The 26287-nt window shown below is 43.4% G+C and overlaps 1 protein-coding gene across 1 annotated transcript in view; it reads right to left on the bottom strand.

Annotated features, from left to right (window-relative positions):
- Positions 1-308: 308 nt before the first annotated feature.
- Positions 309-26287, bottom strand: part of LOC115058154 (phospholipid phosphatase-related protein type 4-like) — a 90632-nt gene continuing 64653 nt past the window's right edge. The window contains exons 5-12 of the mRNA XM_029525473.1: positions 25683-25740; positions 25419-25592; positions 17389-17524; positions 16777-17005; positions 11194-11806; positions 9555-9708; positions 7308-7317; positions 309-1230 (exon numbers count right to left, since the gene is read on the bottom strand). Of these exons, the coding sequence (XP_029381333.1) occupies positions 309-1230; positions 7308-7317; positions 9555-9708; positions 11194-11806; positions 16777-17005; positions 17389-17524; positions 25419-25592; positions 25683-25740 (2296 nt within the window). The remainder of the gene's footprint in view (positions 1231-7307; positions 7318-9554; positions 9709-11193; positions 11807-16776; positions 17006-17388; positions 17525-25418; positions 25593-25682; positions 25741-26287) is intronic.

Genomic DNA, 26287 nt, shown 5'->3' with positions numbered 1-26287 from the left:
TTGATCAGCAGTAGTTATTTCTTTTTGCCATTCAGAAAAGAGTGCTGGGTCTTGTGACCTAAAGATCATGATTCGCCTGCCAATAGCTGTTTATAAGCCTGCAGCACATCTTCTAAGTAGACACATTATTTATCCAGTTTAGTTTTAAACCATCTCGAAAGCTGGCCATATAGTGTGCACTAATTAGAGAGGTGAGATGAGGTGGACACAATTTGGCCCAGCACAAGGGTCTCCAAGGCCATTGTTTGGATTGGTCAGCTGGGGCAAATTTTTGTGGGTGCAGATTGATGAACTCAACACTGAGTGTGTCATTCTTTATAGGCCAAACCCAGAGTAGGAGGTGGCGTTTGAGTAAGGATGGGGCGGGGTAAGGTAGGGGGAGGGGTAGGGCTGGGACGACCAAACATCCCCTGCAACTGCCTGTTGGGTTGGTTCGGGTGATTGGGGTGGATGGGGTTTTCTCTAAAATTTCTGAGGTTTTCATGAAAGCGACTGCTACTCTCATTGTCAAGGTTGCTGTCATCACAGATACGATGGCTGTTATGGAGGTCAGGGGTTGGTCCTCGATCGCCGATGTGGACAATGTCCGAGCCACTCTTCCTCCTCAGGGTGGACTCTCGACTTGATGAAGCCACCGACTGGCAGTCTGAGCCACCGTCGCTGCTGACAGCAGTCCCTTCTACTGGGGTCACCCTGATTGTAGTGACAGCCTGAGGGTGGGGGTGGATAGGAGGGGCAAAGGTGGCAGTAGGAGTGAATGGAATATTAGAATTGGTCAAAATAGGGTTGAAGTTAGGATGAGCATTGATAAAAGTGGGATTGTTGGGGTAGTTGGGATTAAAATTTGGGTTCTGGAAGTTGTTGGGGTTACTTGGATGCAATGGGTGAGCAGGATGTACAACATGTACAACATGTGGGTGATTATTATATATACCGCCTCCTACACCTCCCATTCCTCCATCTCCTCCTCCTTCACTCTCAGTTTCATTCCCTGTCACACTCCGGAGTCCATCCACTGACCCTCCATCCCTCAGTGAGTCACAGCTCTCTGTGTGCCTATTCAGGTCATTGAGGGTAAATGTGGACTGTCGGAGTGATGCTCGTTGTTCTGGTGGTTTCCAACGCCAGGAGCCACTTCCATCAGTACTAGGAGGTTTCACTACTGGTTTATTTGATCTGGACTCGGGGTGGGCTTCAACACGGACTATACTGCCAGTTCTTTCCAAACCACTTCCTAAAAGAACAAGACAAACAAATAACTTGATTGTGTTCTGCTAACAATAATCATCATCTTCCATGACGAGTCCAGAATGTGATGCTGTAGTTACAATTCATGTTGTCTATGTAGCCTTATGTTTGCAACAAATTGTTGTAACCCGGCTCCTTTTCCAACTACCAATATTTGTATAAAACTAAGATAAACCAGGAACCTGCTAAATAATTTCAGTCTATTTGTACTTCTAAGACTAAATCTTATAATAGGACAGCGTCTGTGGAATAAAGTCAAAATGACTCGTGTGTTCATGGGCAGCATCATGATTAGCACTGCTGCCTCACAGCAAGAGGCATCCTGGTGCCTTTCTGTGTGGTTTTTGCATGTTGTCCCCATTCCTGTCTGGGATTCCTCCAATATTCCAGTTCCTTCCCACAGTCTAAAGACATGCATGTCTAGACCGATTAGTGATTCTAAATTGCCTGTAGGTGTGAGTTTGATTATCAGTGGATATACGTCTGTCTGTCTCTGTGTGTTGGCCCCGTAATAGACTTGCTACCTTTTCAGGGTGTACTCCTCCCTTGCCCAGACTTTTGGCTGGGATTGGCTCCAGCACCCCCAGCGACCCGGAAACAGATAAGCAATAGTAGATGACTGAGTGAGTGAGTATTCATGGTTGTTAAGAATTCTTCACGTTGTAGACTGTATTCATGACTTTGTTTTGAAGTGGGCGCTCTTACTTTGAAGGATGTCTATGTAGTTCCTTCCTTCTCGGGCCGTTTGGTGGTCTGTGTGTTTGCAGTGGTGTAGCAGTCACTGATGATAAACTGCTGTTGGTCTGTACAGAGATACATCGCTGTATTCATACAATTCCTCAGTAAAGGGTTGAGATTCACCTGATGTCTCGTGTGCTCTCTGATCGGAGCCCTGCAGTGGTCAGTTAGGCTAAAATCAGCAGTCAGAGGTCATAATCCTCAACAAAGGTCCTTCGAGCCGGAGTTATTGACTACTGCAGAATATGTCATCAGAAGAATATACAACGTCCCTCCCTCATATCGGTGTACGAGAGCAACAAGTGAGACAGCGCCGCACACCTAGGCACCTAGAAGAGTACATCCTTGCCTACAACACTCATAGGCCCGCCCCTTCCTCCCACCCTGACAACATAGAGCGTGAGGAGCAGAGAGGAGCAGCGGCCGCAGCAAACAGTGGACAAGCAGATGCAGCTTCTCATCTTAGTGCAAGCAGAGCCTCACGTAGCTCTAACACAGGTGACCCACTGAGCACCACATCACTGAAACAACTCATTGAATCCCTATCCAGAAGCGAGAAGGAGGAAAAGGCGGAGATAGCGGAAGTCACCCACAAACTCCGTCAGTATGAACATCGACAACGTCGTCGTCAAGAACTACTAGGGCACATCACAGCATTCCTGCGGGAAGAAGAGGACAATGAGGAGATTTACAATGTAAAGGGCACCACACTCGCTCAAGTACAAAGACAGTCCCCACTCCACACTCCTACCTGTGTTCACTCTCCGAGCCACTCCCCTTCAGTAGAGAGGCAGGTGCACAACATGGAGTCTCACATTGAAAGACACACACCAAATGTGATTTCAACATTAGAGGGAGAAGCTGAACTGAAAGACTACACCTCTGCCATAACAAGTGAAAGAGCAAAATCTGCGTTTACACCAATACATTCAGTCCCCCCAAAGCACCCACACTCCCCCTATTCAATCATCCCCTCTGGAATGATGACGCCAACCACAGTCCAAAGGCACATCATAAAGCCAGTTCCCCTACAGCCCCAGATGATGGAGCCGTATCGCTGTGAGGATGGAGTTTCCTATAGGCACCAGTCTCAGGTAATACAGCTGTTAACCACCACAGCCCTGCCTTACAATCCTACGCCTCCAGCTTTATATCAGAGACCCTCTCCATCTCAAGCCCCCTCAACCTATAGTCTGCCTCATTATGTACCCGTGCCACCATCAGTAGTTCCACCCCAGACTCTTCCATCTGTCCCAGGAATTAGTAACACTTCTACAGCTGTTCAGTCACAGTTCCCAGCAGGCCAGACCACAGCCCCACACAACTTTGATCTGCAACCACGCTCCATATACGGTGTGCCCAAACCCAAAATCCCAGATTTTACTACAGATAGTGAAAGGGAATTTGCTAACCTGACGTTAGCTTTGGACAACCTGCTCGAACCTTATCCTGAACTGACTGAAAAATACAAATACCATGTGTTACTCGAACACCTCAAACTCCCTGAGGCACAGATGATTGGCCAGTCATGTCGACATGACCCATTCCCCTACACAGCAGCCATGCAAGCACTACAACTCCAGTACGGTCAGCCACATCAGCTAGCACAGAGCGAAATAGCAGCTATCCTCACTACACCTGACGTGAAGTCCGGAGATGCACGCACCTTCCAGAGCTTCGCTCTCAGAGTCCATCTCCTAGTCAGTATGCTGCTCTCCCTGGAGGGACCTCAAGGGATGGAGCTCAACTGCTGCTCACATGTTGACCGCCTACTTAGTAAGCTGCCAAAATATCATAGAGATGGGTTCATTGAATACCTCCAGCTACAGGGAAAGCTCAACACCACAAGCCTTAATCCCTATAACCTCCAAGATTTAAACAGCTGGCTTCAAGGTAAAGCTCAACAGCAGCGTCTGTCAAACAGACTAGTACAGCGCTACCAACTGGAGAAACCTGCTAGCAATGGGAAGGAGAAAATCCCATATAAGGGCAAAGGTCAGAGTGTAGCTGTGTACCACGGGGCAGAGCCTACCCTGCTAAACACCTCCAACAAACCCACATCATCCGGTGCCAAGAAACCCTTTAAAGTGCACTGCCTCTTCTGTGACAGCAAAGAACATTACATCAGCCGCTGTCCCAGCATTAAAGTGCAATCAGCAACGGAGCTGGACAGTTGGATAACAGAAGGGAAACGTTGCTGGAAATGCGCACGTACTCACACACCTGAGTCTTGCAACCTCAAGAAACCCTGCAGTGACTGTGGTGACATCCACCTCCAAGTGCTTCACAATGTCGCTCAGTGTCACTCCACCAATCTACAGCCAAGAGCCTCAGAGAGTCGAGTCTACTTGACACCCAGTATAACGACCAGCAGAATGCTCCTGAAGGTGGTTCCTGTCTTGCTGCACAACAATTCTAATTCGGTGGAAACTTTCGCTGTATTAGATGATGGCGCACAAAGGACTATGATCTTGCCAGCAGCTGTCCAGCAGCTCCAGCTGAATGGAGAGTCAGAGACCCTCACCCTACGCACAGTACGTACAGATGTCACGCATCTTCACGGTGCAAAGGTCAGTTTCCAGATCTCCCCTAAAGCCAACCTACGGAAGTGGTACAAAGTTCAGGGAGCATTTACCGCTACAGGTCTGGATCTAGTAGAACAAACCTACCCTGTACAGATGCTTCAGAGACGACACTCCCACCTGCGAGGAATACCGCTGCAGCCATTCCACAAGGTACAGCCGCTAGTGTTACTTGGTTCCGATCATGTACACCTCATCACTGCAACTGAACCTATCCGCAGAGGGTCTAATGGTGGACCCGTAGCCATCCACACTGTCTTGGGATGGGCCCTGCAAGGTGCAGAGAGGTGCATGCCAGAGCAATCTTCTGTGCAGCAGTGTCTCTTCACTTCAGTCACCAGCCCAGACGACCTTCTCTATCGGAACGTTGAAAGGTTGTGGCAACTTGATGTTTTGCCCTTCCGAAATGAGAAAATGGCTGTCCGCTCTCGTGAGGACCAGGACGCCATCAGCCTCCTGGAAACCAAAACACAGAGACTCAAAGTGGGAGGAGTTTACCGGTACGCAACCCCCCTCTTAAGAAAATCAGGAGCACCCAAACTCAATAGTTCTGCACACTCAGTTATGGCTCATCTGAGGGCCACAGAGAGACGACTCAAGAGGGATCTGGAGAAAGCAGCAACCTACTCAGCTGAGATCGATAAACTCATCAAAGCCGGGTACGTAAAGAAGCTCCACCCGAAAGATGTAGAACAGTCGGCAGAAGCATGGTACTTACCCCATCATCTCGTGTGCCACAACAACAAACCACGCCTGGTCTTCGATTGTTCATTTCGGCTCCAAGATGTCTCCCTGAATGAACAGCTCCTACCTGGGCCCACACTGGGTCCATCACTGGTCGGGGTCCTCCTTCGTTTCAGGCAACACCAGGTAGCAGTAAGCGGCGACATTCGTGCAATGTTTCATCAAATCCGCTTGCTACCTGAGGACAGACCACTTCTCCGATTCATCTGGAGGGATCTGCACTGTGAAGACCCACCAGATGTGTACGAATGGCAGGTGTTGCCATTTGGTACAACCAGCAGCCCATGCTGTGCCATTTTCGCGCTCCAGCAACATGCTCGTAATCACCAGGACACCCACCCGAAATGCTACAGTCTGTACAGCAAAGCTTCTATGTTGACAATTGCCTTGAGAGTTTTCCCACTACATCTACAGCCAAGCAGAGAGTCAACCAGTTGCGCACCCTACTGGCAGAGGGAGGGTTCGACCTTAGACAGTGGGCCAGTAATCAACCCACGATGGTCACTCACCTTCCAATCAACGCAAGATCCTCAGTTACGGAGCAGTGGCTGAGCCAGAGCCGTACTGACCCACTTGAACCCACCTTAGGCCTGAGGTGGAACTGTGCTGCTGACACCCTTAGCTATCAGTACCGGATAATTGGACACTCTGCGCTGACTATGAGGACAGCTTACCAAGTATTAGCTAGTCAATATGACCCATTAGGGTTCATGGTGCCATTCACAACCCGAGCCAAGGTGCTAATACAGCAGCTCTGGTCCAAACAAAGGGGCTGGGATGATCCCGACCTACCTCCTGTCCTCAGAGAAGCCTGGGAAACCTGGGAGAGTGAGCTGAAGCACCTCAGCAGCGTATCCATCCCCCGCTGTTACTCACCCGTCCCAGTAGTAGGTACAGATGTAAAGTGTGACCTCCATGTGTTTTGTGATGCTTCGGAACGAGCATATGGAGCAGTCGCTTACCTTGCAGTCTATGCTGGAGACACTACTCACACATCCTTCGTGATGGCGAGATCCAGAGTTGCTCCTAAAAGGCAACAGTCTATCCCTCGCCTGGAGCTCTGCGCAGCACTAGCTGGAGCTCAACTGGCCAAGCTCATAGAAACTGAGATGTCGCTCCCCCTCCGACAAACAATCCTGTGGTCCGACTCTACTACAGTATTGGAGTGGCTACAATCCGACTCCTGTCGTTATAAGGTGTTCGTCGGAACTCGGGTGTCAGAAATACAGGAGCTGAGCGACCAACGGTTCTGGCGCTACGTCGACACTCTAAACAATCCGGCTGATGACATAACCAGGGGAAAGTCACTGCTAGATCTTGCAGAACCTGGTCGCTGGAGTCAAGGCCCCCTGTACCTCAAGCAAAGCGCAGAACATTGGCCAACAAAGCCTGAGCAAACTACGACAGCAGGCTCATCTGAACTTAAAGGTATCACCTTCTGTTGCTTCACGGCTGTGGAGCCCATTAACAGCATTCCAGATGCTAGTCGGTATAGCTCATGGGATAAGCTGGTGGAAGCCACCCAACAAGCTCACAGGGCGGCCACAGACCAAGAACATGTTCAGCTCCTCAGTCGCAGAGATGCAGAGGTCCTGCTGCTGAGGGGGTGTCAAGCTCATAGCTTCTCTGAAGAAGTTGCAGCACTTAAAGCAAAGAAACCTGTCCCGACTCACAGTCGTCTCCTCAACCTTGCTCCAGAGTGGGAAGATGAAACCTGTCTCATTCGTGTAGGGGGAAGGCTGCGAAGGCTGCAGGATTTAAGCATCGGTGAGATTCAGCCAGTTGTGTTGGATCCAAGGCACCCTGCAGTGAAACTTCTCATCAAAGACATGGAGGAACGTCTCTTACACCTAGGTACAGAACGAGTTTATGCGGAGCTGAGGAGACAGTATTGGATCATACGAGGACGTCAGGCCATCCGACACCACCAACTCAATTGTTCAACTTGTCAGCGTTGGAGAGCGCAACCAAAGGTGCCACAGATGGCAGACCTACCCCACAACGCCTCAGACTGCTTTGTCCACCCTTCTATTCAGCTGGTGTCGATTGCTTCGGGCCTTACCTGGTGAAGATAGGTAGGCGGACAGAGAAGCGCTGGGGTGTGATTTTCAAGTGTCTCACAACACGTGCAGTACACCTTGAGCTTCTGAACTCCATGGATGTCGATGCCTTCCTCCTTGCTCTGCGTCGATTAATCGCCCGGCGGGGTCGGCCAAAGGAAGTGTTATCGGATTGTGGTACTAACTGTCGTGGTGTAGAACGAGAACTCCGTGAGGCTTTCGCCACAATGGAACCACATCTGAAAGAACAGCTGGCCGCATATCAGATTGACTTCAAGTTTAACCCACCAAATGCTCCGCACTTTGGCGGAGCATGGGAGAGAGTCAAATCTGGCCTTCAAGTTGCAGTAGGCAGTCAGTCTGTCTCAGAAGATGTCCTGTACACAGTCTTGGTTGAAGTGGAGGGGATCTTAAACTCAAAGCCACTGGGTTAAGTGTCAGCTGATGTGGCCGACTTGGATCCCATTACTCCAAACATCCTCCTAATGGGGGATGCAGCTCTGCCTCAAGTGGTCTACGCTCCAGCTGGCATGCGGCGGCGAAGATGGCGACACTGCCAAGCACTGGTGGATCAGTTCTGGCTTCGCTTCACAAGGAGCTACTTACCAAACCTCCAGACCCGGCAAAAGTGGCAAAGGTCATCACCGAACATCACTGTGGACTCTGTTGTACTAATTGTTGACCCAGCACTTCCAAGAGCTCAATGGCCCATTGGGAGAGTCATTAAGGCTATTGCCAGCCCAGATGGGTGCATCAGAAAGGCAGAGGTCAAAGTTAAAGACAAAGTCTACGTAAGACCAGTCGCTCGACTTGTTGAGCTTCCTGTTCTTGAGGATGACACCAAAGACATTTGAAGAATCCCTGGTCTTACACATTTACAAGCAAATGTGGGGGCGGCTGTTAAGAATTCTTCACGTTGTAGACTGTATTCATGACTTTGTTTTGAAGTGGACGCTCTTACTTTGAAGGATGTCTATGTAGTTCCTTCCTTCTCGGGCCGTTTGGTGGTCTGTGTGTTTGCAGTGGTGTAGCAGTCACTGATGATAAACTGCTGTTGGTCTGTACAGAGATACATCGCTGTATTCATACAATTCCTCAGTAAAGGGTTGAGATTCACCTGATGTCTCGTGTGCTCTCTGATCGGTGCCCTGCAGTGGTCAGTTAGGCTAAAATCAGCAGTCAGAGGTCATAATCCTCAACAATGGTGATCAAGAAACTTGTCTATCACTAGTGTAACTCACTAACATTTTTGACATTTTTGATTGTCACATATGTTCTTTTTGGGCTTTTTGTGTTTAGTTATGTGCTGTAAGAATATACTTTATTGGATTTTTTAAATTTAAATCTCAAATGACCTTATATTAGGAAAATGAAGCTTAACTACAACATTCTTTGCACCATATGGCAAATCTAGCATCAATTATCAGATCATGTTAACTCGTTTTCCAGGTTCCTTTTTACACTATTTCAAAGCAGCAATGTTTATTTAAAATTGGTTGTGTCGATAGAAAATGTTCACCTTTAGCTTAGCTGTGACACAAAAAATATATCATGTGAGAATAGTGTTAAAATAAATGTGTATATGTTGAAAATCAGGTCCTGAAAAAAGTACCTTTTGTACCCTAACATGACCTTAACAGCTAATTAAAGAATGCCTTAATAATTTCTGGCCAAAGGCTATGAAAATAACTTTTTTAATAATTAATAATACATTTTTAACTCAAACCTATCTATCAAACAGGTTTCACTTTTAAATATTATATTAATAATATAATATATTTAAATACTTGCAAAAACGGTGCAAGGAAGTAGGAGTAAAAACTTAAGCAAAAATTTAAGACTAAATTCATAGGTAAGATGTTTGTTTCCTCTTTATCACACCTCTTATGTTAGAACTGAGACGTTTCAGATGCAACATGTAAGAAGGGAAGTCTATTGAAATGTATTTTCCTATTCCTTACATTGTTTATAGTTCCATGAAAGTTCTTTCTACTAAAAAAGAACCTTTTCTTTCTTCATTTTGTATCCCAAAAAATTGTGTATCGTGTATTGTGTTCAGACACAATGTCCTATAAATTGCAGTTAAACCTATAGAATGTAGTAGCAGTTGTCCACTGCTGTTTAGATCCATGTAGCATATAAACCAAATACACAGTATATTAAATTTAATAATAATGCTGACCTCCTCCCACTGCTCCAGTGATTGAAGCTGGTGGAGATGGATCCTGGTCCATCAGGGCTCTGTATCTTATGGATCCAGTGCAACTGACAGTACTACCACCGTCCTCCGACCGGGGAGAGCAAAGCAGACCCTGCTGTTTGGATAAGGCTATAACCTAGAAGAAGACAGAAATGTGAGTAACTCTTATTCCTGAGGCTGGCAAACTGTATTATCAACCATATCAACTAACCTGGTCCTCTTGTAGATGAAGGACACCCACTATAACTAAAAGCATTTTAACCAAAAATCCACAACCACCACCACCACAAGAACAAGAACAACATTAATAATGATGATAATTAAGGCTGCAAGCAGCAATGAATGGGCCCTCACACATCTGCTTAGAGGTTAAGGCTTGAAATGTTTGTTGTGAGTGGCTTGCGTTTTCTTGATTTTCTGAGTGGCACTGTTTGACCATTTTCTGACGTACACTAAACTATTGTTACAATAGCTTAGTGTTGTAACTATTGTAGCAGCACTAGCTCGAGGGTAGAAGCGGCAAACAAACAACGGCAGTAGCCTTTCCTTTGTCCAGGAGGTGGCGATTTGTGTCTGACTCAGTATTGACACATTGGGGTGTTCAGGGCAGGAGTTTTATCATGTGCGCAAGATTATGGGTAGATTGGGCAATGTTTGCTGGAGTTTATCGACTTGGGAGTGTCCACTCGGTGGTACAAGAGAACATCCACCAATCTGATGTCATGTCATGTCGTAATGTAGGATATGAAGAACACACCCTGTAAATGTTGTGATTGGATCCTCAAATACACAAACATAAGCAATTGGCTTATGTTTGTGTATTTGGCTCATGTCCTATGTCCAGTAGGTAGCGGTGTCCGTGTGATTCAGTATTGACATATTGACATTTTCAGGGAGGCTGTCTGAACAGACGTCCAAAAGCTGGTACAGATTGGATACTTTATGCAAGAGTTATAATGATTTCCTGTTAAAGGTGTCCAATATGTGGTGCTAGAGAACATCCCTAATCTGATGTTATGTTGAGTTACAGTCGCCCAGCCTAGAAGTAACAAATGCATCGACTTGTTTTTATGCATCCTCTTGAGACAGGGTGTTTCTAATTTTCCCAATGTTTCTCAGGTGGAAGAAAGCTGCCCTACTGAGTTGTTTTATGTGAGGGACAAAGGACATGTCCTGGTCAAAAGTTACACCAAGCAAGGTGCTTAGGGCCAAGTACAATAACTAATAATAATAAGTTTTGTCAGAATTTAGAAGTAAAAATTTACGGGTCATCCAGACTTTCATGTCTTCAAGACATGTCTGCAGTCTGACTATCAGATTAACTCCATTTGGCTTCATTGATAAATACAGTTGCGTGTTGTCTGCATAACAGTGAAAATTTATGCTGTGTTTCCTGATAATGTTGCCTAGAGGAAGCAGATGAAGAGTGAAGAGGTTTGGTTCAAGTACTGATCCTTGTGGGACTCCTACTCACACACTATAGCCATAAGCTATTGTTAACATGAACAAGCTGATATCTGATAAAGAGGACTGTAGCTATCTTAGTACAGTTCCTTCAATGCCAATTTCATGTTCCAGTCTCTGTAATAAAATATTATGAGGTACAGAAAAGATGACAAACCTGCATGAGACGTGGCTGTCCTCCAGCACTGAGTGGCCTGCAGGGGATAGTGGTCTTCTCAGTAACTCTCAGCCACTTTTCTCTCACAGACCCGCCCCCATCCATAATACTGTCCTCTGACTCACTCTCCTGATCCCTGCTGGGGGGGTTCTCCTCCTCAGGAATATGAACCAACTGGGAGGATCCAGGCCGGGATTGGATAGACACCCTGGCTCCACCAGCCAATCCAGTGTTGCCATTATGGGCCATATGATTATGATTGGCAACTGGAACAGAGCTAGCAGCTAGCTTCATGTACTGAGCTGGAATATGGGTCCCAGCACGCAGCTCTGCTTCCTGGGCAGTAATTAAAGCCATGTGCGCTCCGCTGAGCTCTGTCTCCAGGCCCATAGTGGATGGTTCAGAGGAGCAGCGTAGCTCCATGTTCCTCTGAGGAGAAGAGGAGGACGCTGGTTTGATTCCATCCATCACCTGCAGGGACAACTTCCTATTATCATTTTTATTCTTCCACTGGCTGAGCAGCTGTTTGGAACGTGTGGAGTCCATTGAGGCATGGATGGAGGCATGACGGCGAGGAATGCGACCCTCATCCATTGAAGAGCCTCCGTGGGACCTGAAAGAAGAGTAAAAGCAAATCTATCAAGAAAATGATTCTGACAAGCGAATGCCCACTATGTTCTTAACCCTATATGTCATTCCCACTTCATGTGGAGTGCTGCAATTTGAGTATTTCAAATGAGTGCTTTACTTCTTCAGTCACCCCCATACAGATCTAATGTGGCTTCCTCATAGAAAGAGTCACATCTACAGCATTTCAATCCTTATTTCTTATCCTAATAAAAGCGACAGGCAGAAGACAGACTGGGCAACCTTTCTATGTAAATGCAACAATTACTTCTTTAGAATTGTAAAGGATTATTTTAGTTGATACAATTAATTATTGTATAAAACAAAAAAAGATGATCATCTAGATAATAGTCTTATCATGTAGGTTAACTGAGCTGTTTATTTTTAGAAGGTATTCCTTCTATGATTTGACCACAGACTGGATTTAATTAGACAAATGAACACTGCAGCCAGTAATGGCTGACTCAGACACTGTGTGGGACTGACAGTGATTATCATCAGTTACATGAAAATCTGTCTGAATCCTGGAGCAAACATTTGCTGTTCTGTTCCACTGTTATGACACATTTACCAAATCTAATGAAGAACTTGTTGTTGTACTTATGCAGCAGAAACCGAAATTCAGCTTTCTGTTCATCTGCTTTGTAAATCACATGTATAGATACTGTTTCAACAGCTGTAATTCAGCTATTTCTGCACAAACATTTTGCCCCTACATTTATTTTAAGAGATCTTAAGACATTTATTCTAAGAGATCGCTTAAGGTGGTGCATTAGCAAATATAATGCTACAGAGAGGCCTAAAAGAATGCAAGAGCAGACTTGAACACACACATACAAAGGGAGAGACAGAGAGACAAGTGCTCAGTGCATCACCCAACAGTCTGAATGAACTTTAACTTTCTTAGCTGTAGGCTATGTCACAGGGGAAGGTTTGAAGCCTGACCTTGAACACTGCAAGGAAGTCCGCACCTGGACCAGTACTGAGAGTTGGAGTTGGTAGAGAAGAACATGATAGGGTTCTGCCTCCCTATTTCAGTGTGCTAACCAACTTTCTATAATCTTAATGACCATTTTCAACTGCCAATACCCTCTCTGTTCTAAAAAACTGAGCATTGACAAATGTGAATGATTGAAGCCTGTAACTCTCATGCAGGTAATCATGAAATGCATCAAGAGACTTGTGTTGCTGAGAAAATTCAGACACCAGTATCAGGATACTGTTTGTTTACTTTAGCTCAGCTTTCAAATCCATCAGCCCCAGCAGACTGGCCGATAAACTGGACTTTTGCAACCTGGGAGACCCCTTTGTCTGTGAATTAACCCTTGTGTTGTCCTGCGGGTCAAAAATGTACCACCATCATGTTTAGCTGAAAAAAAAACAAAAAACTTATAACACTCTTTTTCAACTTGAAATTTCATGACTTGTCCTAAAGGGACTCCAACATTAAAAAACGTGAAACTCTGGTTTTGTTTACATTCCCATATGGGCTGTACACCACTAGGGTCTGAAGATTGTCTTATGGGTAATTTTTGACCCGTGTGTTATAAAAGCAATTGCATGACAGAAAAAAGACCACATACACAAACTCTCTCTCACATACACACAACAAAGAAACTGGATTCCTATTGTTGTACAAATTGAACTCAAATTTGTACCTGCACCTGTACCTCTGACCTGCAGCCAACCCCTCACATCACACAAGATCCCAGACAAAACTAAAAAAACTATGTAAAACAAGTTCAGTGGAGAGGCTATAAAGATACCCCTGACCAAAGAACCCCCAGTTGGTTCCTTGCTGAAGACATGAGTGGACATTTCACTGTCCAGCAGGTCCTGGACCAGATTTTTTCAGAGTTTCAGGATGAGCAAGAACGCGATGATGTGGAAGAAGAGGTATCTGAAGAAGAAGATGAGGAGGAACAAAACACAGACCATGAAACCTCTTCAGATGAAGAAGAAATGCTGACAGAGAGACATTTTTATCCAAGAACGATCCACCCAACCTGGATGGCTGAGAGAAAGAACAGGAGGAGGATCCTCCTGGAGCAATTGGGAAAGGTTCTTGTCATCCCATGCATCGCAAGAAGGGAGCGCCTCCCCCGCGCAGAAGCCTCTGCAGAAATTGTGAGAGCTGCTCAGGGAGTTGAATCTTGTCCTGAGCCACCTGAGGCTGCAGCTGGGCCAAGCAAGAGAAGAAGATGTATTTTCTGCCCCTGCCCCTGAAGGACTGCAAGAAAAAAATTGTGTGCTGCACGTGTGAGAAATACGTTTGCAAAACCCATGCTCATGTTTACACATACTGTCACACATGTGCTAATGTTCAATGTTAAGCAACCTTTGCTGTTTTGTTATTAGACAAGAGAAGAGAATAGAGAAGAGATGTATTTGATAATTTACTTCCTGGGGCAGCGCTGTCGCCCCACAATAAGAAGGTTGTGGGTTCGGTTCTCTGGGTCCCTGTGTCCTTTCTGTGCGGAGTTTGCATGTTTGCATGTCTGCGTGAGTACTCTGGTTTCCTCCCACCGTCCAAAGACATGCATGTATAGGTTAACTGGCAATTCTAAAATTGACCATAGGTGTAAATGCGAGGGTGAGTGATTGTTTGTCTCTGTATGTCCTTGAGTGTTGGCTCTGCGATGGACTGGCAACCTGTCCAGGGTGTACCCCGTCCCTCGCCCGATGTGAGCTGGGATTGGCTTCAGCAGCCCCGCGACCCGGATGCGGATGAAAATCTTCAGGAAGGTGTTGTATTCATTTCCTAGAGAATATGTAATCTTTTCAAGTGGAATTCAGTTTTTCATTTCCAAAAATCATCTAGCTATGGGAAGATTTCCATGTTACCACGATACACTTTCTGGCGATGTGTACTAATGATTGTAAAATTCCCCAATAGAGTTGATGGAGAAAATTATAATGGGTCAGTCTGTATCTAGAATCTAGAAACAGTGGCAGACAGACTTCTCTGACACAATTCTGACCAAAGTTCTGCATCTATTGTTATTTCCAAGCCTGACTCTCACTTCCCTCTAGATTTATGCAACCCCACTTGTGAAACTCCTTCTATTGTAGGCTTCCTGATCAAGAGCCTGAGGTACATCCACTTGAGCTATCTCATCTGATGGGCCACAAACATTAGGAATGGCCCCTCACTTTCACAATCTTAATCATAACAACACTGTATTTATTGTGTGTATTTACTTTCTCCTATATATTAGACTACATATGTATACTCATTTTTGTTTTATATATATTTTAGATCCATATTTTATACTCACAACCTGCTGCTAAATGGGACTGCAACTATACGAAGTTTTGCAACCCTCATCTCATTTTTAAAATAAAAATTTTATCTTCTAAATTATTCATTTTTTCTTGTGATATAATGACTTTCTATAATATTACTTTATGCTAATAAATGTATGACTTAATTCTCAAAACATCAAAATTGTTTTCCTCACCTTGGCCCTAATAGTCTGTTGCAAGTTTGCAGCCTACTGCTTTTATATCATGAGATCAGTGGCCTGACAACAAGGTCTTAAAAGGCATATTGCAGGTTAAAGACCCCATTGAATCAATGTTTACAAAAATAATATAGGAACTGTTTTTTCTTCCAGATATATTGGTTTTCTGAGAAAATTTTACTTCCGCATTCAAAAAAGCTAAAACGGAAGTGGCATAGGCAGAGGGAGAGCAGTGAACCTGAGCAATAGGAAAACAGTTGATCCCAATCTCAGTTTTCACACAGAAGAAATGTTAAATGCACACCGTTACACATATGACAGACCACACCCCGATAACTACGAGCCTGTTATGTGCCCCGGAGAGCAGGGAGAGAGCAGAGGGAGAGTAAATGGTCAGAGGAGAGCGATAGAGCTGTGGTGTCAGGACAATCAGTGCAGGCAGGTGGGGTTAGTTTATGTAATATTGTGTTCCCGTCATAATATTGCACAGATTACCATCATATGTCAGGCCATAGCAAAATTATGAATGGTCATCTATTACATGCTGGAGTATTGATACTTACAAATAATCAAAATTAATGATCTCAATGAAGTGTGTCATACTTGTAATATCCATCAACACTACAAGGTATAGCGCTGTACTAATGCCGCCGGAGAGCAACAATAACATGGCTAAAAAAGTTAAATCTTATCTTATCTTAGTAAGCAATTAGAAATGTTTGATGGAAAATTTGAAAATTTCAAGAAATGTTTGTTTTGTTTTGTCTGAGTTCAGTCAGTAGCACACATAATCTCAATTACTTTCTCTGTGTGTGTGCTTTAGAGATTTTTGTGGTGTGTAACTTATTGTATAACTGCTGGGTAAAAAATTACCCTGAGGACAATCTTTGTATGCTTTTTATGTACAGCTGTCATGGAAATGAACAAAGGCAATGTTTCACCTTTTCTAATGTTTGGGTCACTGGAAGAAAAATCATCCAAATTCTAGATGAAAAAAGATGATTTGGGGTTTTCTATGCTGTTAAACACAGTCTCGGATCAATTTTGACCCCTAAGACAGCTCAAGGGTAAAAATATTCAACTTTTTAATTAGTTGTTTCTCACACTAACATTAAAAATCAAGATTCAAATGAAAAAAAAAATTCTGTCTCTCTAACAATGTTATCTACTAAAGAGAGCTAACCTGTTACTAAATTCAGTGCTGCCTGAATGATGTCCTGGGCTTCTTTTGTATGAAATAAAGATCCTTCCACGTTAAAATTGTTATTAGCCAGCAAGCACTGAACTGGCATCAAAATATATTTTTTTTAAATGTCTATGCATAGAGTCAAAAAAGTATTAACTTATGTACTGTAGCAGTTTTTCCAAAGTACTCGGCTAAAATGTCACTTTATAGGGTTATTATTGTAGATGTGTAATTTGTCATGTGACAGTTCAATGTCATCTATTTTGAGTAAGTGGAGGTGTAGTTTTCACAAATAAAAAAGAATACCTTGGAAGTGTGCTGCTGCTGAAAGTCATCATGTTGTCACGATTGCCTAGGGGACTAGATGGCATTATCACCTCCACCTCAGCACTCGTTCTCTTCAAACTGGTCAGAGAGGGTTCCCGATAGGAGGCGCTTCTCGTCAAGATAGGTCCTGTTTGGTCGGGGGAAAAGGTGTGGGAAGATGTCCTGGTGACGATAGGCTCTGGGTGGCTGGGAGCCAATGTGTGGTGGCCTAAGAGAGGGTGACATAGATAGGTCTCACTTTCAAATTTTAAAAGGGGAGTGATTTAAACCTTTGCATATTTAGTGAGTGTCGTACTGAAATTCAACAAGTCAGTCAGTGTGAATATGTTTGAAGGGGGTGGCGTGTCATGCAAAATTTAACATGATGGTTAATATTGTTACTTTTATTAAGTAAAGCTTTAAGGTAAAATTATGTACATGTAGGCTGTTTGATATGTACTGCATGTCCATGTGTATTAGCTTATTTTACAAGATTTCCTGGTGATAACATGTTTTACTTGTGTGTTGCTTTTTTCTGGAAATATATTTTAGAAAGACAATATGTCAAGGTCAAAATGGCAATGTGCACTTTTACGAGGCAGCTGGCTTTACCTTGGTGGCTATTACTAACTGCTGCTTGGCTGACATTGGGAAGAGAGGAGAGAGGGGGCTCTCTCAGGATCGGTGGTGGAGGTCGACTTCTGGACTGATCTTCACTAGGCTGGAAATTCCCCACTGCATACACACCCTGCATATAAACAGGCACACACCCAAAAACACACAAAATGAAACACAGGAGGGCATCCTGCTAAGACATTCAGTAAATCCAGTTTAATGTGGCAGTCCTACACTTTGCGTTTTACTGCAGAATGGACCCAATAATACACAATTACTATCATCAAACATATCTGAAATTTAAACACAGTACAGCACTAATTATTTATTAACTTAACATATGAATGTGAAGAATTTGAGAGAACGTTATCTACAAAGGTAGAGGGTTAGGGTTAGGGTTAGCTCAGATACAGATATGTTGGCGCGTGGGGCTGGCGATGAGAGAAGGAATGAATCTGTGGACACTGTGGCACACCCAGTTACAGTTAACATATTGTTGTATAACTTTTTTCTGTTGTTTTGGCTTTTAATAGCATTTGCAAATGTAGAGACCTCCATTTTTATTTATTTCACAGCTTTGGTTCTAATTACTATTACAGATTAAAATTTGACATAATACAGGAACTGTCCAAAATATGATTTAATTCTGCACATATTTTTAATGCTCTCTGCTTCTAATTTTGGTAGCTGCTCAGCCAGCATGTGCATGTTTGCACATTTGAGTTCTAGTCCACTGGCCGACTCCTTGTCAACCAGTGGACTGCCAGACTGCCGTCATCCTTCATACTGCCACTGTTCCAGTGATGACAGTGAGGGTCTGGCTTTACTGAGTTGAAGATGCAAAGGGGCTACTAAAGAGGTCCATCTTGACGCAGAACTGGCTCTTCTTCTCATCCAGATGTAAGTAATGTGATGGGTATGAAGGTGAACAGTGAACTGTATGAACAGTATTTGTTTTGAGATAACAATGTTGTCTTGATAGTACAATGCCAAAGCATCTTAAAATAACCAAAGAACCACACAGTATTATTATCAAGAGAAGTTACTTTTGAGATAATTTTCCTTCTATTTTTCATGAAAATAAAAGATGTAAAAGAGGAGACTACTTAGCTGAAATAAGTGACTCCGCATCGGCTGATGTTCAGGGAGACAACCGTAAATCTGTGGCCAACATTTCTTTCCGCAAGAGGAGGCAGAACAAGTGTAGGCAATTGAAGACCTCTTTTGTGTGTATATGTAGTGAACATGTCTATTTCAGTGTGTGCAGAGATGAGGATAATGGTGTGTGGGATGTTTTATATTAAGTGAGAGTGAGCATCCATGTCTCCTTCAGCTTGTATGCTTTACTGAACTACAAGTGCTCCAATAATAATAATATCACATTTAAATAATGTGATGTGATGTAATGCTGCAGAAACATGCAGGAGTTCAGAAATTCAGGGAGAGCAAGCTGCGCTATATGGTCTCTTACCAGAGTCTTTTCTTAGGACTTCACTCTTCTGGCCATACCTCTGGGATGTTGTTCCTGATATCTCCTGGAGTTATTCATGTGTTCTAATTACCTCAGAAATGCTGTTGCCTTCACATTTTTTTGTGTGGAGTCTACATATTCTCTCTGCTTCTGCATAGGTGTGCACTTGATATTCCAGATTCCTCCAAAGTCCACAGACATTATCAAAGTAAGATTACAGCAAAACAAGTCATTTCAAGATTACGGAATAATCGGTTTGCTGTTCACAGCTCTACTAAGACGTAAAAGCATAAATCAGTATAACATATATCTTATTGCAAGATGCAAATGAAGAGAAGTGTGAGTAAATCTTTGGTTCATTATAAACTTGTGAACACGTAGTAATCTGCCAGGACACGAGTAGATAAGCCCGTGGCAAATTTACTGGGTAGTAAGAAGGATTCTCTGCAGAGCCTCGCGTCTCTTAACATTATGCAGCACACAGTGTGTGAAGGATGCTATGACCTCTCATGAGTTGTATTCCAATTTTCCACATGATTTATCAAAAGAGTTTCAGCCCACTCTGCTTGGGTGAAACAGAGTGGATGAGTTCTGTGCGCACATTTTGATATTGCCTGTGTGATCCCACTACCACCTCTCTGAGCCAATGGTTGTGCTGGTTTAGGAGGAGGTGAAGCCTGGTGCATTGGTGACATACTAATTAAAAAAAATCCTTGTTTTATGTCAAAGCCGCAATATTTTACTGTTACTTTAAGATCATGTTGTCCTTAAAATGACACCGGCGCTTTGATACACTTCAAAAAGCATGAAGTCAACCACACCAACGCGAAATTGACCTGCACTTCCTGCTCTCTTATGTCGGTGTTTGTTTTGTTACAAATTTGTTCACTTCCTGTTTTATATTGATAGTCTGGTCTCCTGCACACTAGCAGCTCATAATGGTAGATGAATTCTATCAGTCTCAAAAAATGTAAAAGATCATCTAGCTCCTTTAGAGCTGTCCTCGGAATTGGACATCTACTTTGTTTCCCAGATGGCCCAGATGTGGAGAAAACTGCCTGAATGACTGTCTTGTTGCTGAAACTGAGCCAGACTCTGGCATGCCACTATGGTAAGGATTGTCATTTTTATTAGCAACTAAAGCTTTCTCAGAGTGTTATCATGACCTAAACTATTCACTATGATCAGCGCTACCTCCCTAATATGATTGTGCCATTGAGTTACTCCTGGGTACCCCAATTCCTACGGAGTGCCTTTATTCCCTTTCTGTCCCTGAACTCAGAGCGATGGAGGAGTGCATTGAAACCTAACAGAAGTCAAGGATAATATAGTTGTTTTCCTCACCGATAAGGTGCAGGATTTTTCTTTGTAAATAAAAGAGGCAAGACCCTCAGACCCTGCATAGACTACACTAAATCACTGTGAAAAATCGCTACCCCCCTCCCCCTCTGCTGAAAGGTAACACCCCCATAGGGACTTACAGAATTTCTTTTGATGATTGACAAAGAAATGTATTGCAATAAAATGGAAATAAGATGCCCCCTTCCAATTAAAATGTTACTTTGTGAAATCAATAACTGTGCCCCTAGAGAAAATTACTTATTGGATGCAGAGAAGAAGCAAAACTTTTTACAAAATATGGCAACCATTTTTAATATATATGGAAAATCTACCAGCACACCAGGTTGACTAATTTCCCTGTATTCGAGCTTGGCTTGGCATGACCTATGATGCTACCCTTTGTATTTTCTATTATTGCATAATGTATTTTATTTATTAACGTATTAACATTATTTTTTTTCCTCCACTGTCCTGTCATTGTGAGTTAATTTCATTTATACGTTTCCACCTTGTAGATATTGACTTTTTCCTTGATTTTGTTTTGTTTTGTCAGTGTTTAACTGTAATTTTGATCCTGAAAAAAATCAATAATCCAAAATATAAAAAAATAAAATAAATATTTACAGTGGCCTATGGGGGTGTTATTTATTAGTTATGCCCTTTGGACTGACTGTTCCTGCTGATTTTCAGGCTCTTGTTAATGATGTGCTGAGAGACTTTCTGAATAAGCAGGTTTTTGTCTACCAAGATGATCTTCATACTTTTTTTCCCAATGTTGTTTCACACATGAAAACTGTGTGAGAAGTGCTCAAGAGACTGTAAAAACATGAGCTGTTTGTGAAAGTCGAGAAATGAGACAAAGACCACATCGAGATGGACCAAGAGAAGCTCCAGGCCATGGCTGAGTGGCCAACTTTCTCCTTACAAATGGAAGTTAAAATATTCCTCGGATTTGCACATTTTTATTACAAATTAATTAGGAACTTTAGTTCTGTGGTCAACCCTCTAGGTGCTCAAACATCTCCAAAAGTTTCCTTTCAGTATACTCAAGCAGCCGACAGTGCCTTCCCGCGCTTGAAGACCAGCTTCGCCACAGCTCCACTCCTTGCGTTGCCTTCATCTGACCTGCAGTTGTGGAGGTGGATGCCTCCAATTCTGGGGTTGGAGCCATTTTGTCCCAAAAAGCAGGTACAGACAGTAAGAATCACCTCTGTGCTTGTTTTTTCTCTTAAAAACTGACTCCTGCAGAGAGGAACTATTCTGTGGGGGAGCAGGAGCTGTTGGCCGTAAAAGGGGCAATGGAGGAATGGAGACACTGGCAAGGGGGTAGTCCCAGCCATTTAGTGTGGAAGGACCATAAGAACCTGTAGTATATTAAAGGTGCCAAAAGAGTAAATGTTCAACAAGCCAGATTATTTTTCTCCAGGCTCAACTTCACCTTGTCTTATCGTCCTGGCAGTAAGAACACCAAAACAGATATCCTGTCCCACCTCCATGCTCTGGGTGTTAAAACCTCAGAGCCGGCATCCATCCTCCCTGACACGTGTTCTCTCGCAGTCCCTCCAGAGACACCCCCAAAGCAGGCTGTCCCTCTTTCTCTAGGTGGGGAGGTTGGATGGGCCCACAGCACATCCAACTCTTGTCACCCAGGCATCCGCCAAACCCTCTTCAGAATGCTAAAGCAGTTTTGGTGGCCTGTAAAGATGTTTCTGCCTACATCGCTGCTTGTCCCATTTTTTTCTCAGCTTAATTCCTCCACAACCCACACTGCATTTTACTGGACTTCCTCCATCAAATAGTACCCAAAAATTATTAATAGATCTGGAAAGTTGAGGCTTCCCAGGTCATCCAGGATTCACTAAGCATTTCACATCACCCAAATCACTCATCCCCATCACCCCCTACCCCTCTACACTACTACTGCCCGGTTTGTGTTTGTTACGTTTGTTCATTTCCTGTTTTATTTTGATAGTCTTGTCTCCCCTTGTCTTAATATTTAATTCCCCTATTTGTTCTTTTCCCACCACTGACTGTTACCTGAAAATGTTCCATCTGTGTCTCATCTTCCCGCTCTCATGTATATAAGCTGTGCTTCCCTTCCCTTTGTTGCCAAATCATCTTGTCTTCTTTGTGAGCACCTTCCTAGCGTTATACTCCTTGATTGTTTCCAAATGTATGACCTTCATTCTGAGTTTTGCCTGCCAGTTTGTACCTCTGCTTTGAGGTTTTTTTTGCCTGGGATCTGAACTTGTACTGATTTTAAGACATTTTCGTTCACTTTTTTTTATACACAGCAGATAAGCGACCACCAGCTCGCAAATTGGACTTTCTTTCCTCTACATGCACAGCATTGCATGGAGTCAGAACAGTCTCAGAATGAATGAACTCTCCCGGGGGTTTTCGTAGTCATCTTTTGCAGTTTCGTAGCCATATTTCAAAGTTCTGTACTTGTATTCCGCAGTTTCATACTCATATTTCGCAGTTTCCTCATCGTATTTCGGACTTTGTTAAATGTTTGAATGAACATAAACGATATGACCATATGTTACATGCTGCCTTTGTGAAATGTGTTGTTTATTGTTGCCAACTACAACGGTTGCCAATGGTTTAAATGTGGTGAAATGTAAGGGTCTTGGCGTTTTGGACAGACGGGTCAGGTGAGTCCCTGAGTTCGAAAATGAGTCTCACTTTCTCCTGTCTGTAGCCCAGGCTAATGGATCTCAAGGGGAGCGTCACCGTAGTTCTCCCAAATAGCACTGGCATTGGAGAAGACCCAGAAACTCCTACATTGGGTAAAGGAGTTGAACTTTTCAGCAGACTACTTGGCACACATGGGTGTCAACTGTGTGCATCTCCCATGGAATAAAGTATATAGACAACTTAGATATTTTTTTTTGGAAAGGTAGAGAACATTTCAGACTTGACGGGGTATATCCAAACTCAACTGGATGCAGATCACTCAGAGCAAACGAGTAATCTCAAGAATACTTTTCAGACCTGTCCCTATCAGTCCAACCTTTCCCATGTTTGAGCTCAAACATGGCTGTGCAGATAAGAGGGAAGGATACTGCGAAGTGACAAACAGCCTGCAGTTCTCCCCTTTTATGGAGGATCAAATACAACAGAATGAAATATAAATACATCTTTAAATAATTACTTAAATGTGTCATTAATTTGTTAAAATGCCAATACCAAATACAATGCCAAATACACTATGTATTTAATTATTTCATGGTCCTGTTGCAGTGCTTCATGAATTTATTTTATCTGTCAAACTCACCCATCAAAGTCAGGGTTACACCCACAGCCACACACAATTTGACAAGCTGGTTTACCCGAAAGAACTCAGTGTTCCAGAACTGCAGTTGGTATAGTAAATGCCAAATGTCCCAGCCCCAGGAGAATTTCATCCTGCGTTCATCTCTATGGTGGCCGAGAGGTGCAAACTAACATTACAAAATCTGAAACAGTTTTCAAAGGCAGAGACAAACTTACATTTCAGAAAACAAATGAACAAAATGCAAAACACTTTTACAAATGCCAATACAAATTTACAAGTGCCGAAACAAACCGGAAAGGGAATGGCCCAACTTTTTCTTCTTCAAGTTTTTGAGCCAGCTGGCATCCTGTTAGTTGCAATCCTGTTCTCAAGAGAAATTATAATATCTCCGGCCTTGCCCTCTCTCACCACACAAGAATACTTTTAAGACCTGTCCCTGTCAGCCCAACCTTTCCCATCTCTGTCATCATTTTCCGTCTTTCCTTCACATATCTCCTAATAGAATGCTCTATTGTTTCCGCTTGTTGACAGATATCACACACACAAGTTGGATGTTTTCCAAAGAGTTAAAGTGTCCAGTTTAAATTATTTGATACAACAGTTAGTTCTGACCAAGTTATTTATTTGGGCAAGAGACATTCCATGAGTGCTGATATAGAGTACAACAGCACTGAGACTGTTTCAAGACATTATCACTCCACTGCACAGGTGTTCTAATAACCATGGTTATATTTTTTAAATGGCGCAGATCAGACGGGTGTTGGGACAATCCCTTTCCGATTTGTTTCGGGACTTGTAAATTTAAACTTGTGTGTGCAGTCCAGTGGTGCTCGCCGTCGTCCACCTGTTACACTTGAGGCTGGGGCACGCCACGTGGCTGCAGTGGTTCTCTGGGCTGGGTACCTCATGCGCTCCCACACACAGGGTGGGGATCATGGGGAGCCGGGCCCCTGACCTGACTCTGGGCCCTGGTGATGGTCTCACTCATATTTAGGATGCGCACTTGCATATGTGGTGTCACTTCCCAGCTTGTGTTAGGGATTGTCCAGGATTGCACAGAGTCTGTGCAATCCTGGACAATCCCTCTAAGCCTCTGCGTGACGAGCTGTGGCTGATGGGCAGCTCATGCAGCCAGCAGATCATCCCACCCCAGTGCAGAACTGAACCTTTGTCCTCACCGCCATCAGACTGTACAACAGCACTTTGGACAGCACACAGTTCTGACCTAACTGACTGGTCACCTTTATATTCAACTTTTGTCAACTTATTGCTTTGTGCTGCTGTGACATTTGAATTTCCCCAATGGGGATCAATAAAGTATTATTGTCTTATAGATCTACACAGAAACCCTCTGGACTCTCTTAATCCTGAGTTAACTGGAAAAGCACAGCATCCTTCACTCCACTACCTGTCCTTTATTCTCCCCTGTATTCACTGAAGTGTAGCACTGACCTCCCTGCCACACAAAGGTCATTCCACTCAATAAAAGATCCACAAACTAGCTTCCAGGGAGGGCTGGTGATGGACACACACGCACTGAAATAATAAAATATTTAGCTGTAATACTATAACTGCATCAATCTCATAGAATGTTAACACCCTGTGGTGCTAAGTTATGAGGACAATTGCAGACAAAAAGAAAAAAAAAAAAAAAAAAAAAAAAAAAAAAAACTAACTTGCCTTGCCTTGTAAGAACCCATCATAGTTCATTGATGTTTACTAATGCACTCCCCCCACCTGCTATAACCCTGGCCCTAAGCCCACCTGATTCTGGTTTTCCCCACCAATGGAAGTGCTTGCTCATGGAGGATTTTGTTGGGTCTCTTTAAATAACTAACACGGCTTTGCTCTAGAATTGCTCAATCTAAAGTGCCTTGATGTAACTATGCAAATTTTAAGCGCTTTATAAACGAATTTCATTTGATTGATTGTTACCAGATAAACAGCAATGGCAGCTCCCAGTAACCATCCGCAGTAGACATCCACTGGGTGGTTTCTGAACTGGATGATTCTGGTCAAGCCAGCCAAGATGGCCAACATGACAAAGGAGAACACTAGAAGAGGCTTCAGCAGCTTTGCAGAGTCTGTCAGCACAGTGTTGAAGTACATCTGAAACACACAGAATTAAATGAACCAGCCAGTATCTTTTCTGCACATCTTACTCTGAATCAGAGTATCTACTGTACGATGACCACTTACTGAAATATAGACAGCAGCAAAGGCAGCAAGAGTTGCATGCTGGGAGGGGAAAGACTTCCTATAAAAGGTCAAAAGACAGAGTGTTCTTGAAGTAAATTATTATAATCAGACAGCTAAAGACAATACTGAATATTCATGTACAGCAAGGAAATGACTTTCAAAGAAATTTGGAGGTTCATATGTGAATACTGTGTGTGTGTAGCAAGTGTTGCAGGTGTTTAACTTGCAATTTGTGTTGATAGTATTGAATCTCTAGCATTGAAACACTGAGGCACTGGATACTAGACCTCAAAAAACTAAGTTTCATAAAGATAACAGCTCTTCAGGAGAAAACTGATGCGCTGAAAACCTCCTCTGTGTGATGGTAATGTTGCATTTGGCTTTTCAGCTTCTAACCATATGAGAAATGAGCCCTTGTTATGGGTGCACCTCTAAATTGAGTCCAATCAGCCCTAAAAGTTCAAACTAAATAAAAATTTTGCTCCTTTTTTAAAGCAAATCTGGGTTTGACTAGGAGAAAAAAAAACAAACAAACAAAAAAAAACCTCACTCAAAAGCTTTCTAAACCATGATTCAAACTAAATACAAAAGCCCCACTCCACCTC

This window comes from Echeneis naucrates, chromosome 17, assembly GCF_900963305.1.
Source record: "Echeneis naucrates chromosome 17, fEcheNa1.1, whole genome shotgun sequence".
Classification (NCBI taxonomy): Eukaryota; Metazoa; Chordata; class Actinopteri; order Carangiformes; family Echeneidae; genus Echeneis; species Echeneis naucrates.
The sequence above is the reverse complement of the archived record's forward strand: the minus strand, read 5'-3'. Positions and strand labels throughout refer to the sequence as shown.